This window comes from Hemitrygon akajei, chromosome 2 (assembly GCF_048418815.1).
Source record: "Hemitrygon akajei chromosome 2, sHemAka1.3, whole genome shotgun sequence".
Taxonomy (NCBI): Eukaryota; Metazoa; Chordata; class Chondrichthyes; order Myliobatiformes; family Dasyatidae; genus Hemitrygon; species Hemitrygon akajei.
In genome coordinates this window covers 79,298,386-79,311,985 of record NC_133125.1, presented here as the reverse complement: position 1 = coordinate 79,311,985, position 13,600 = coordinate 79,298,386, and the positions used below count along the sequence as shown (strand labels likewise).

The window sequence follows — 13,600 nt, the reverse complement described above, 5'->3', positions numbered from 1 at the left end:
CTATTAAGTCTTTTGTGAGATTACTAAAGAATGAGATTTTCTTTTAAAACTGTAGTGTTCCAGGGGGTTTAGAGAAAATAGCCATAAATGTCATCCTACATACTGGAAATGTGGTAACAAAGAGGCACAGGCTAATCTGTGCAAAGGCCTTAAATTTTTGCAGGGTTGTTTAACCAATGACAAATAAATGATCAAAGGTTTACTCAGAGAGTTCTGATTTTCTTTAATATACCAATAGAACTGTACAGACTATTTCTGCTGCTGTTTGGAAGGAGTTTGTACATTCTTCCCCTGACTGTCTGGGTTTCCTCTGGGTGCTCCAGTTTCCTCCTACATTCCAAAGATGTACGAATTAGAATTGGTGAATAATGGGTATGTTATATGTTGGTGTTGGTAGCATGGTGCCAGCTGCAGATTGCCCTCAGCTCTTCTCAGACTGTGTTGACACAAAACAATGCATTTCACTATACGTTTCAATGAGCATGTGACAAATAATGCTAATCTCAAACCAGGCCCAGGCTACTAAATAAATAATTAAAGCTCTCTTGAAGCAGTAAAAAACATTTTTTTAAAGTACCTTTTTCAATACTAAAAACATGATCAAACAAAACTATTGTGATTGAAAAATTATTCTGGTCTTAATGATAAGTTATTAATGTTTAAAAGCATAATGTAAAATATGTTAGTAAATGGCTGAGATAATAAAGCAAAGGTGATTGCTAGTGTATGTCAGACCAGACCAACGTAAGCTCACAAAATCCTTTGTCAGTTGTCTTGGTGAGGGCGAGGAAACAATATAGCATAAACTCAGAGCTTGCAAGGGTTTACTTGAAACATGTATTTAAATGAATAGTTTATTTGTCTTCTAAATGAACTTTATAACTACACAAAAGAAAAGCATTTTTCAGAATTAGAGCTGGCAATGCCAGCATTTATTGTCCATTTCCAAACGTCATTGAGAGGGTGGTGTTGAGCCACCTTCTCGACCCAGAGCAGGCCCTGGTAAAAGGTATTGTGTTTGGTTGGAATTCCAGGATTTAGACTAAATACTACCAATTGTATGAGCTCTTTTTCTATAATTTAACAGCCAGACAGAAATACTAAACAAATTTTCCAAATTCCTATTTGGAAAGTGATGATGTGAAAGTTGTAGGGATATTATGATTTGCACTGTAGCTGGAGTTTGAATCTCAAGAAGAGTAAAGATCTTTACTAAAGTCACTCAGCTTAAAACATTTATCAAATCATTGTCTTCTAACTGCTATTGAGGGAATTTATCAGCCACTATTGACTGAATGTCACATGTAGCCTTACTTTAACCCGAAAATACTCTAAACGTATTGCTAACTCATAATTGTTTAACAAATGGGATGAAAACAGATTGAAGCAGGTTAAAGATTTGCTGTTGGTTTATTTACATCATGATTGCAGTTTGTAACTGGTGCCTTACTTACAGTTCAGCTCTATTCTTATAAAGTCCTTGATTCCCAGGTTCTCCAGGAAAACTCCCGAGGAAGCCGTTGTTTTGAAGAAAAATGAAATATCAGCACTTATCTCCCCATGGAATGTTGGAAAATGGAGATACGAACTCTCAGTATTAAATGAAGCTGCATTCCAGTAATTTCCTAGATGGACAAAGAGAGGATTGAACTGATGTTAACTGCAAAATACTGAAATCATGTTTGGAAGTGCTTTAGCTCAGATTTTGTTTCAGCTTCTTGTTCTCCTCAAAATGTTCCTCTCACAAGCTCAGGACATTCTAAGGTACTTTGAAATTGTTTTTAAACCTCTGTTGTAATGTAGGTATACAAAATTATGAGAGGTATAAATTGGGTAAATGCAAGCAGACTTTTTCCACTGAGGTTGGGTGAGACTAGAACTAGAGGTCATGGGTTAAGGGTGAAAGGGGAAATGTTTAAGGAGAACCTGGAGGGGAAAAAACTACCACTCAGAAGTATAGAACAAGCTGTTCTATATGTTGTGCAGTTTTGGTCACCTAATTACAGGAAGGATATTAATAAGATTGAAAGAGTGCAGAGACAGTTTACAAGGATGTTGCTGGGACTTGAGAAACTGAGTTACAGAGAAAGGTTGAATAGGTTAGGACTTTATTCCCTGGAGTGTAGGAGAATGAGGGGAGACTTGATAGAGGTGTATAAAATTATGACGGGTATAGATAGAGTGAATGCAAGCAGGCTCTTTCCACTGAGGCCAGGGGAGAAAAAAACCAGAGGTTTTTTTAAGGGTGAAAACTTTAAAGGTTAAGGGTGAAGGGGGAAAAGTTTAAAGGGAACATTATGGGAGGCTTCTTCACACAAAGAGTGGTGGGAGTGTGGAATGAGCTGCCAGTGAAGTGGTGAATGCTTTTGACATTTAAGAAAAACTTGGACAGGTATATGGATGAGAGGGGTTTGGAGGGATATGGCCCAGGTGCAGGTCAGTGGGACTAGGCAGAAAAATGGTTCGGCGCAGCCAAGAAGGGCCAAAAGGCTTGTTTCTGTGCTGTAATGTTCTACTGTTCTAAGCTACCAGCAGGTTAAATTGCAACCTTTAAGAGAAGTTTGAATAAGAACATGGATGGGAGGGCTATGGACCCAGTGCAGGTGGATAAGACTAGGCAGAAAAATAGTTTGGCATGGACTAGATGGGCCAAAGGGCCTGTTTTTGTGCTATAGTGCTCTATGTCTCTATGTGGAAACTTCAGGAGCTATTTTCGAATAAATTTCCAAACTTCGAATACTTTTTCAGCCACATGCCTAGTTACTGAGATAAACTTTTTTTTGAGGGGGATAGATAGAGTTAACGTGGATAGGCTTTTTCCATTGAGAGTAGAGGAGATTCAAACAAGAGGATGTGAGTTGAGAGTTAAGGGGCAAAAGTTTAGGGGTAACACGAGGGGGAACATCTTTACTCAGAGAGTGGTAGCTGTGTGGAACGAGCTTACGAGCTTCTGGGAGAAGTGGTAGAGGGAGGTTCAATTTTGTCATTTAAAAAAAAATTGGATAGAATATGGATAGGAAAGGAATAGAGGGTTAAGGGCTGAGTGCAAGTAGGTGGGACTAGGTGAGAGTAAGCGCTCGACACAGACTAAAAGGGCCAAGATGGCCTGTTTCCGTGCTGTAATTGTTATATGGTTATATGGCAGTTTGGAGTATGTCAACTTGCATCTAAAATTTGGTGAATATTAGGAGAGCAGTTCCCCAAATTTACTAGCCCCACAAAGATGTCTCAAAATTACATTTTTAAGACCTCTACATGATCGCTTTCCAAGAGAAAAGGCATGGAATGTGTATTACATTTCATATAAGACATCAGGACAGAGGAGCAAAATTTAGCCCATACTATTGTGCATTGAGGGATCCTGCTGAGGTTGCTACCTGGATCATGTGATCCACCAAGCACTCTACAGGAGGCTCTGAGGATGAGCAGATCAAGGTTAGCAAATATCTTTGAAGAATTTTAATCCTATTGTTGTCTAATTTTTTTAATGGATGGGGGGAACCAAACATCAGCTCAAGTGGCCCAATGATTTTTTTTGTTACAGGAATAGAATCAATTCACTCAAGGCTACAATATCATTTCCAACTTGCATATGATCTCATTTTTGAGCACCACTGAGCTTCACAGAATCATAGTACACTGAGGCACAAAAATCAACCTATCGGCCCACTCCTCTATGCAGGACTAATCCTATCAGCCTGTACCCGAACCATAGCCCTCCATACCCCTGTAAGATAATAAAACTATGTAATGGAGCAAAATGTAGACACAGGCATTGCAGAATCTGCAACAACATACAAAATGCTGAAGGTATTCAGTGAGTCAGGCAGCATCTATTGAACAAAGTGGACAGTTGACATATTGAGCCAAGGCCCTCCATCAAAACTGAAAGATAGAGGGGAGGTAGCCAGTATAAATAGGTTGAAGGAAGTGGTGAAGCAACTGCTGGCCGGTGATAAGTAGATCCAGGTGAGGAGGCAGATAGGCAGATGGGAGAGAAGGAAATTGAAGTAATAGAAACACAAGAGAGTTTGCTGATGCTGGAAATTCTGAAACTCAGCAGGTCAGACAGCATCTATGGAAACTAATAAACAGTCGCTGTTTCTAGCTGAAACCCTTCTTCATGAGTGGAAAGGAAGGGGGAAGATGACAAGATAAAAAATTGGGGGAGGGAAGGGAAAGAAGGATAGTGAGAAGATGATAGGTGAAGCCAAGTGGGTAAGAAAGATACAGGTCTGAAGAGCAAGGAATCTGATAAGGGAGCCCAGGGGCAGGTGATAGGCAGGTGAGAAGAGGTAAGAGTTCAGAATGGGAAACAGAAGAAAAGGGGAGGGGAGCTTTTTTTTTAACCAGAAGGAGAAATTGATATTCATACCATCAGGTTGGAGGCTGCTCAGATAAAGTGTTCCTCCTCCAGCCTGAGGGTAGTCTCATTTTGGCACAAGAAGAGGCCATGGACCGACAAGTTGAAATGGGAATGAGAATTGGAAGTGGTCCCCCAATTACAACAGGTCTTCCAATGTAGAGGAGGTTGCATCAGGAGCACTGGATGCAATAGACCACCCCAGCACATTCACAGGTGAAGTATTGTCTCACCTGGAATGACTGTTTGAGGCCCTGAATGATGGTGAGGGAGGAGGTGAAGGCCCACTTGCAGGGTTTAGTGTCAAGAGCGAGATCAGTGGGGAGGGATGAACAGCCAAGGGAAGCACTAGAGGCTGGGTGGTGATAAGTGGAAGCAACAAATGGCTAAAGATTATTGAATCTGAAAGGAGAGGAAGCCATGGGAACAAGGGAAGTGTGACAATGATAGGTGATGGAGTGGGTGGAGAAGGAGAAAGAAAACAGGCAATTGGACTGAGATGAGCACTGGATAACTGGATAGATCAGGAGGAGAGACAAAGTGACAGAGGGTGAGTTTACAGGATGTCAGAAAAAACAATGTTCCTGCTGTTGAGTTGTAGACCTGTAAGTAAAGGAGCTTGTCTACTATATGATTGGATACACCAATGTGATTGGATCATTATCCTGTAATTAACAGAGTATCCATTATTTTCTATGTAGCAAGTTTAGATAATAGAAGACAACATTACCAAGCAGCTTTGAAGCTGAGAATTGCATGATGTACTTATTGTATTTTTTTTAAGATGCCCACTTTCTGAAGCAAAGATAAACAAGATGCTGGAGGAACTCAATAGGTCAGACAACATTTGTGGGAAGAAACAGAGTTGATGTTTCAAGTTGTTACCCTTCTCTTGAAACAAAATGTTGACAGTCCAGTTCCTTCTACAGATGTTGCCTGATGCCCCTGCGAGTTCCTCCAGCAGCTCATTCTTACTTTCCAGATTCTAGCATCTGTAGTCCCTTGTATCATCTGAGTCCAGAGTTCGAGGTTTGAAGGTCGAAACCCCTGGGTTGGCCAGGGACAAGAGGTTGGAGGCCCAATGCCTGAGTCTGAAAGTCTGGAGCCAGGAACTGGAGGCCCAAGGGCACTCTATCATGGGACTGGAGGCCTGTTGTGTGTATGAGTGAGTGGGTGAGAGGGTGGGAAAGGCTTTTGTTTTGCTGTTATTGCTTTGTTTCGTTACTGTTGTTACTGTGGTTGCTTGTGTTGTCCTGCTGAACATTGTGAACATGTTATGTTGCTCTGGAATCTGTGGTGTCTCCCAACATATTCTTAGGCTTTGTTGGTTGCTTATGCAAATAAAGCATTTCACTGTATGTTTAATACACATGAGATAAATAAATTAATCTAAATTTGAGTTCATTTCCTATTGTTAAGCAAACGAGAAATAAATGGAAGGCTTTGCCTTCATGGTATATGCCCACAGATCCAAACCCATGAAAAGATTTTGACACTTACTGTCACCATAACAACGAAGTGGTCCAAGTTTGTAGGCCGCTTCTGAGTGTGTTCTGTTTGTATCCCCAACAATAATCTGTGTTACAGGCAAATGGTCTTTGTAGGAAAGGAGTCCTGTTTCATTAGTCCTGCCAATAAATAGAGCATTAGACCTGTAACTAGAATAATTGAAACTTAAATGAAAATGTAATAGTATCAATAACTTGGTTGTGAAATTTGAGGTAGACTTTCTAGTGATTAATACCAACATATTGGCTGCATGTTAGAAAACAAACTAAAGTGCATGTCGTCACTGAATGGGTATTAGAATTGTCCAGTTTTTCCTGGGACACCTGCTTCTACCTCCCCTCTAAACTTTGCTACTGCTTAGAATGCAGCCAATCTAAACACAGTAGTGTTTATTACCTGGAAAAGGAAGAATATAGAACATAGAACAGTATAGCACAGTAGAGCATGTTGGCCAACAATGCTGTGATTACTCACATAAACCTACTCCATAATCCATCTATTACATCTTTAAATACTCCAGAATCAATTGTCCCTTCCCTCAAACGTAGCCCAAAACCTTCACGTTTTCTTACAGCCATGTGCCTGAGTCTCTTAAATGTCCCAATTGTATCAGCCTCTACCACCACTGCCAGCAGTGTATTCCAAGCACCCACTATGCCCTATGTAAAAAAGCCTTCCTCCTAATTTTTTCTCCACTCACCATAAATGCATGTCCTCTGGTATTGGCTGTTGCCACCCTACGACAAAGTTGTTGTCTGTCCACTCTATCAATGCTTCTCATAATCTTCTACAACTCTATCAAATTTCCTCTCATCTCCGTCTTTCTAAGGAGGAAGGTCCCAGCTCACTCAAGGTTTCCTCAAAAGAAGATTTATGGAAAATATAGATATTTCCCATAATTCACAGGTATCGGTTATCTTTCCAAACCTGGACTGTGGCATGCAATTGACCAATTCAAAATGATTAAATAGGACTTGATATTAAAATAATCTATTGGTTTATAAATTGCAAAATTTGATGTCATGTCTTTTTTCTCAATCTTTTGTAAATAGTCATCAGACTATTTTATGATGCATAAAAATGTAACAACATGACCCAAAAATGGAAGATTAAGAAGATTGTATAAAAGAACATAAGACCATAAGGTATAGGAGCAGAATTAGGCCACTCAGCCTAATGTGTATGCTCCGCCATTCCATCATGGCTGCTTTAGTATCCCTCTTAGCCCCATTCTCCTGTCTTCACCATGCAATCTTTGATGCCCTGACTAACCAAGAACCTATAAAGCTCTGCTTCAAATATACTCAATGACTTGGCCTTCACAGCCATCTATGACAATTGAGTCCTCAGATTCACCACCTTCTGGCCAAAGAAATTCCTTCTTAACTCTTTTCTAAATGGATGCCCCTCTATTTTGAGGCTGTAGCTTCTGGTACTAGAGTCCTCCGCTATAGGAAATATCCTCACCACATCCACTCTGTCTAGGCCTTTCGATATTCAATAGGTTTCAATGAGATTCCCCCTCATTCTTCTGAGCACCAGCAAGTACAGGCCCAGAAAAAAAAACCACTCCTCATATGTTAACCATTTCATTTCCAGAATTATTTTTGTGAACCTTCCCAGTTGCTCTCCAATACTAGCACACTTTTTCTTAGATATAGGGCCCAAAACTGCTCACAAAACTCAATGTACGGTCTGAGCAATGCTTTATAAAGCCTTAGCATCACATCCTTGCTGTGATATTCTAGTGCCCTCAAAATTAATACTAACAATGCATTTGAATTCCTTGTCACTGACTCAACCTTTAAGTTAATCTTTAGTGAATCCTGCAATTCCTTTTGCATCTCTGTTTTTTGATTTTCTCCCCAATTAGAAAGAGTCTATGCCTTTACTCCTTCTACCAAAGTGCATGTCTATACACTTCTCTACACTATATTTTATTTGCAACTTCTTTGGCATTTAGAATCTGTCTAAGTTCCTGCTTTCTCAACACTACCTGCCCCTGCAAGTATCTTTGTATCACCTGCAAACATGGCCACAAATTCCTTTATCCATATTGTTGACATATAAAGTGAAAAAAAACAGGCCCACATTATTCCAACACTTTGCCTCATGCTAGTCAGCCAATCTTTTATCCATGCTGGGATGTTTACTGTAATACCATATTGTTAAGCAACCTAATTGCAGCACATTGTGAAAGACCTTCTGAAATCCAAGAAAACAACATCCACTAACTCTCCTTTGTCTATCATGTCTGTTATTTCATCAAAGATTTCCAACAGGTTTGTCAGGTAAAATTTCCCCAGAGGAAACTATGCTGACTTCAGCCTACTTTATCATGCTCCTCCAACTACCCTGAAACCTCATCCTCAACAAGCAACTCCAACATCTTTCCAACTACTAAGAGCAGGCTAACTGGCCTATAATTTATTTTCCTCTGCCTTCCTCCCTTCCTGAAGAGCAGAGAGACATGTGCAATTTCCCAGTCATGTGGAACCATTCCAGAATCTAGTGATTCTAGAAAGATAATTACTAATGCCTCCACAATCTCTTCAGCTACCTCCTTCAGAACCCTGTGGTGTGTCCATCTGGTCCACATGACTTAACTACCTTCAGACCTTTCATCTTCCCAATATGCTTCTCCTTAGTAATAGCAACTACACTCACGACTGCCCCCTGACACTCTCACATTTCCGACATACTGCTAGTATCTTCCACAGTGAATACCAACAAAAAATACTTACTCAGTTCATCTGTCATTTCTTTTTCTCCCATTAGTACATATCCAGCACCATGTTCCAGCAGCCTAAGATCCACTCTTGCTTCTCTTTTACCATTTATATATCTGAAAAATACTTCTGGTAACCTCTTCGATATTATTCACTTGCTTACCTTCATATTACATCTTTTGTCTCCTTATGCCTATTATTAGTCACCCTCTGTCAGTTCTTATAAGCTTTAAAAACTTTCCAATCCTCCAACTTCACAGTTATTTTTACTATATTCTATGTCCTTCCTTGAGTTTTTTTTTGCTATATTTGACTTCCCCCTTATCAGCCATGGCTGTGTTATCGTGCCTTTAGAATACTACTTCATCTCTGGGATGTATCTATACTACGCCTTCTGAATTGCCCTCAGAAACTACAACCATTGCTGGTCTGCCATCATCTTTGCTCGTGTCCCATTCCGATAAACTTTGGCTAGCTCATCTCTCATGCCTCTGTAATTTCCTTTACCCCACTTTAATAATGATACACCTGACTTCAAGTTTTCTTTCTCAAATTGCAGGGGAGTTCTATCATGTGATAATTACTGTCTTCCAAGAGTTCCTTTATCATAAGCTCCTTAATCAAATCTGGTTCTTTACACAATACCGAATCCAGAATTGCCTTCCCCTAATCAGCTCAACAGAAAGCTGCTCTAAAAAAGCCAAATTGTAGATGCTCTACGAATTCCCTCTCTTGGAATCCAGCACCAACTTGATTTTCTCAATCTATCGACATATTGGAATCACCCATGACTATCATAACGTTGCCCTCTTAACAACACATACAAAATGCTGGTGGAACGCAGCAGGCCAGGCAGCATCTATAGGGAGAAGCGCTGTCAACGTTTTGGGCCGAGACCCTTCATCAGTCCTGAGGAAGGGTCTCGGCCTGAAACATCGACAGTGCTTCTCCCTATAGATGCTGCCTGGCCTGCTGCGTTCCACCAGCATTTTGTGTGTGTTGCTTGAATTTCCAGCATCTGCAGATTTCCTCGTGATTGCCCTCATAACATGGCTTTTCAATTTTCCATTGATATTTATATCCCACATCCTGGCTACTGTTTGGGGGTTTGTATTTAACTCCCATAAGGGTCTTTTTTAGCCTTGCAGTTTCTTAACTCTACACAGAACAATTCTACCTCTTCCAATCCTATGTCACCTCCAAGGCCCAAGGTGACAATATAACTGAAATTATTGTTTGATAATTAAAATATTATTTTTGTATCTATGTCAACGAATGATTAATAACTAACTAATGATTGGTAAGTTTCCTTGCTCTTCAATGATGTACGTAAGGGATTTGGAGGCAATCCAGCACACACCAGGTTAATAAAGGCAAGTAGTGTTGGACCAGGTTAATGAAGATATAGGGGAGATCATGGCAGGGTCGAATGACACTGAATCTCTGGTAAATGGATCAAGAAACACAAAATGGACAATAGTCCCACTGCCCGCATCTGAACCAAAGTGACACACATAGAAACATACAAAACCTACAGCACAGGACCTTTGGCACACAATGCTGTGCAGAACATGTTCCTACCTTAGAACTACCTAGGCTTTACCCATAGCCCTCTATTTTTCTAAGCTCCATGTAGCCATCTAGGAGTCTCTTAAAAGACCCTATTGCTTCCGCCTCCACAACTGCCACAGGCAGCCTATTCCACGCACTCACCTCTCTCTGCATAAAAAACTTACCCCTGACATCTCCTCTGTACCTACTTCCAAGTACCTTAAAATTATGCCCTTTCATGCTAGCCATTTCTGTCCTGGGGCCTTTGACTATCCACATGATCAATGCCTCTCATTATCTTGTACACCTTTATCAGGTCACCTCTCAGTCTCCGTCGCTCCAAGGAGAAAAGGCCAAGCTCACTCAACCTGTTCTCATAAGGCATGCTCCCCAATCCAGGCAACATCATTGTAAATCTCCTCTGCACCCTTTCTATGGTTTCCACATCCTTCCTGTAGTGAGGCAACCAGAACTGAGCACAGTACTCCAAGTGGGGTCTGAACAGGGTCCTATATAGCTGCAACATTACCTCTCGGCTCTTAAACTCAATCCCACGACTGATGAAGGCCAATTTTCATTTTCGTTATCCTGGTTCACCAAACACCAATATAAGAGCCAAGGTACCAAGAGGACAAGAAGGAACCAGTAGGTTAAATCCAAGCTGGAACCATAGAAAATAAGTCATCACTAAACTACACCCACAGAACCTGTAAGATTCGCAGTCCTAAACCTGAAGGTAGCAGTAAGGAGGAGAAAGATCCCAATGAAGGCAAGTGGTGTTGGACCACTTAATGAAGGCGTGGGCCAGATGGAAGTGGTAGGGTCGACTGACACTGAATCTCCAGTAACAAGATCAAAAAACACAAGAGGGATAATCTTATTGGGTACTAATCTATCAGCTGATAATGGAGTGTGATCCAATCACAAACAAGAGAAAATCTGCAGATGCTGGAAATCCAAGCAACACACACAAAATGCTAGAGGAACTCAGCAGGCCAGGCAGTATCTAGGAAAAGAATACACTTGATGTTTTGGGCTGAGACCCTTCAGCAGGACTGGAAAAAAGAAGCTGAGGAGTAGATTTGAAAGGTGGGGGGAGGGGTGACAGGAGAGAGAAACACAAGGTTCCATTCTTGGCAGAATATCAGATGGAAACGAGAGGACGTACAAGAGTATTAACTAATGGAATGGTGCTGCAGCAACAACCTGGCAGTCAACATCAGTAAGACGAAAGAGCTGATTGTGGATTTCCAGAGGAACATATACCAATCCTCATAGAGGGATCAGGAGTGGACAGATTGAGCAGTTTCAAGTTCCTGGGTGTCAAGATCTCTAAGGATCTAACCTGGTCCCAACATATTGTTGCAGTTATAAAGATGGCAAGACAGCAGCTATACTTCATTAGGAGTTTGAAGAGATTTGTCATGTCAACAAATACACTCAAAAACTTCTGTAGATGTACCGTGCAGAGCATTCTGACAGGCTGCATCACTGTCTGGTATGGACAGGCTACTGCACAGATTGGAAAGAAGGTGCAGAGGGTTGTCAGCTCCATCTTGGGTACTAGCCTACAAAATACCCAGGACATCTTTAGGGAGCAGAGTCTCAGAAAGGCAGCGTTCATTATTAAGGATGTCTAGCACCCAGGGCATGCCCTTCTCTCACTGTTACCATCAGGTAGGAGGTTCAGAAACCTAAAGGTACACACTCAGTGATTCAGGAACAGCTTCTTCCCCTCTGCCATCCGATTCCTAAATGGACAGTCAATCTTAGGACACTACCTCACTTTTAAAAAAATATACAGTATTTCTGTTTTTGCACGTTTAAAAAAAAATCTATTCAATATACGTAATTGATTTACTTGTTTATTTATTTTTAATTTTTATTTATTTATTTTTCTCTGCTAGATTATGTATTGCATTGAACTGCTGCTGTTAAGTTAACAAATTTCACGTCACATGCTGGTGATAATAAATCTCATTCTGATTCTGAGGTGATGGGGGAGGGAAGAAGTAAAAAGCAGGAAGGCTGATTAGTGAAAAAGATGCAGGGCCAAAGAAGGGGCGGTTTAATAGAAGAGTACAGAAGACCATGGAAGAAAGAAAAGGGGAGGGAGGAGCACCAGAGGCGTCGAAGGGTGGGCAAGGAGATAAGGTGAGAGGGGGAAAAGGAGAGGGGGAATGGTGAAAGGGGTGGGGGGGTATTACCAGAAGTTCATGCCCTCAGGTTGGAAACTGCCCAGACAGAACATAAGGTAACACACACAAAATGCTGGTGGAACACAGCAGGCCAGGCAGCATCTATAGAAAGAAGCACAGTCGACACTTTGGGCTGAGACCCTTCATGAAGTCTAACTGAAAGGAAAGATAGTAAGAGATTTGAAAGTAGGAGGGGGAGGGAGAAATCCGAAATGATATAGAAGACCGGAGGGGGTGGGGTGAAGCTAAGAGCTGGAAAGGTGATTGGCAAAAGGGATACAGAACTGGAGAACGGATAGGATCATGGGACCGGAGGCCTAGGGAGAAAGAAAGGGGGAGCGAGCACAGGAGGGAGATGGAGAACAGGCAGAGTAATGGCAGAGAGAGAAAAAAAAGAGGTGGGGGAAAAAAACTAAATATATCAGGGATGGGGTAAGAAGGGGAGGAGGGGCATTAACGGAAGTTAGAGAAGTCAATGTTCATGCCATCAGGTTGGAGGCTACCCAGCCGGTATATAAGGTGTTGTTCCTCCACCCTAAGTGTGGCTTCATCACTACAGTGACAGAGGCCATGGATGGACATATCGGAATGGGAAGTGGAATTAAAATGGCTGGCCACTGGGAGATCCTGCTTTTTCAGTCGGATGGAGCGTAGGTGTTCAGTGAAATGGCCTCCCAATCTACGTCGAGTCTCATCGATATATAGGAGGCCAAACCGGGGGTGGGGGGGGGTGGTAGATCAGTGGGGAGGGATGAATGAACAAGGGAGTCGCATAGGGAGTGATCCCTGCAGAGAGTAGAATTTGGTTGAAGGGGGGTAGATGTGCTTGGTGGTGGGATCATTTTGGAATTGGCAGAAGTTGTGGAGAATTATCTGCTGGATGTGGATGTGGGTGAGGTGGTAAGTGAGGTCAAGAGGTACCCCATCCTGGTAAGGGGTGGGAGGATGGGGTGACAGCAGACGGGCACAAAATGGAAGAGATGCAGTTGAGGGCAGTATTGATGGTGGAGGAAGGGAAGCCACTTTCTTTGAAGGAGGACAACATCTCCTTCATTCTGGAATGCAAAGCCTCATCCTGAGAGCAGATGCCATGGAGATAGAGGAAATGAGAGAGGGGATGGCATTTCAACAAGTAACAGAGTGGGAGAGGTATATTCCAGGTAGCTGTGAGAGTCTGTGGGTTTGAAATAGATATCAGCAGATAAGCTGTCTCCAGAAATAGAGACAGAGAGAATGAGAAAGGGGAAGGA

The 13,600-nt window shown here is 41.7% G+C and overlaps 1 protein-coding gene across 2 annotated transcripts in view; it reads right to left on the bottom strand.

Annotated features, from left to right (window-relative positions):
• Positions 1-13,600, bottom strand: part of LOC140714284 (contactin-associated protein-like 5) — a 1,700,882-nt gene that overhangs the window by 615,397 nt on the left and 1,071,885 nt on the right. For both annotated transcript variants that reach the window (XM_073025370.1, XM_073025379.1), the window contains 2 exons: positions 5,864-5,991; positions 1,455-1,625 (listed from right to left, as the gene is read on the bottom strand). In XM_073025370.1, coding sequence (XP_072881471.1) covers positions 1,455-1,625; positions 5,864-5,991 — 299 coding nt within the window. The remainder of the gene's footprint in view (positions 1-1,454; positions 1,626-5,863; positions 5,992-13,600) is intronic.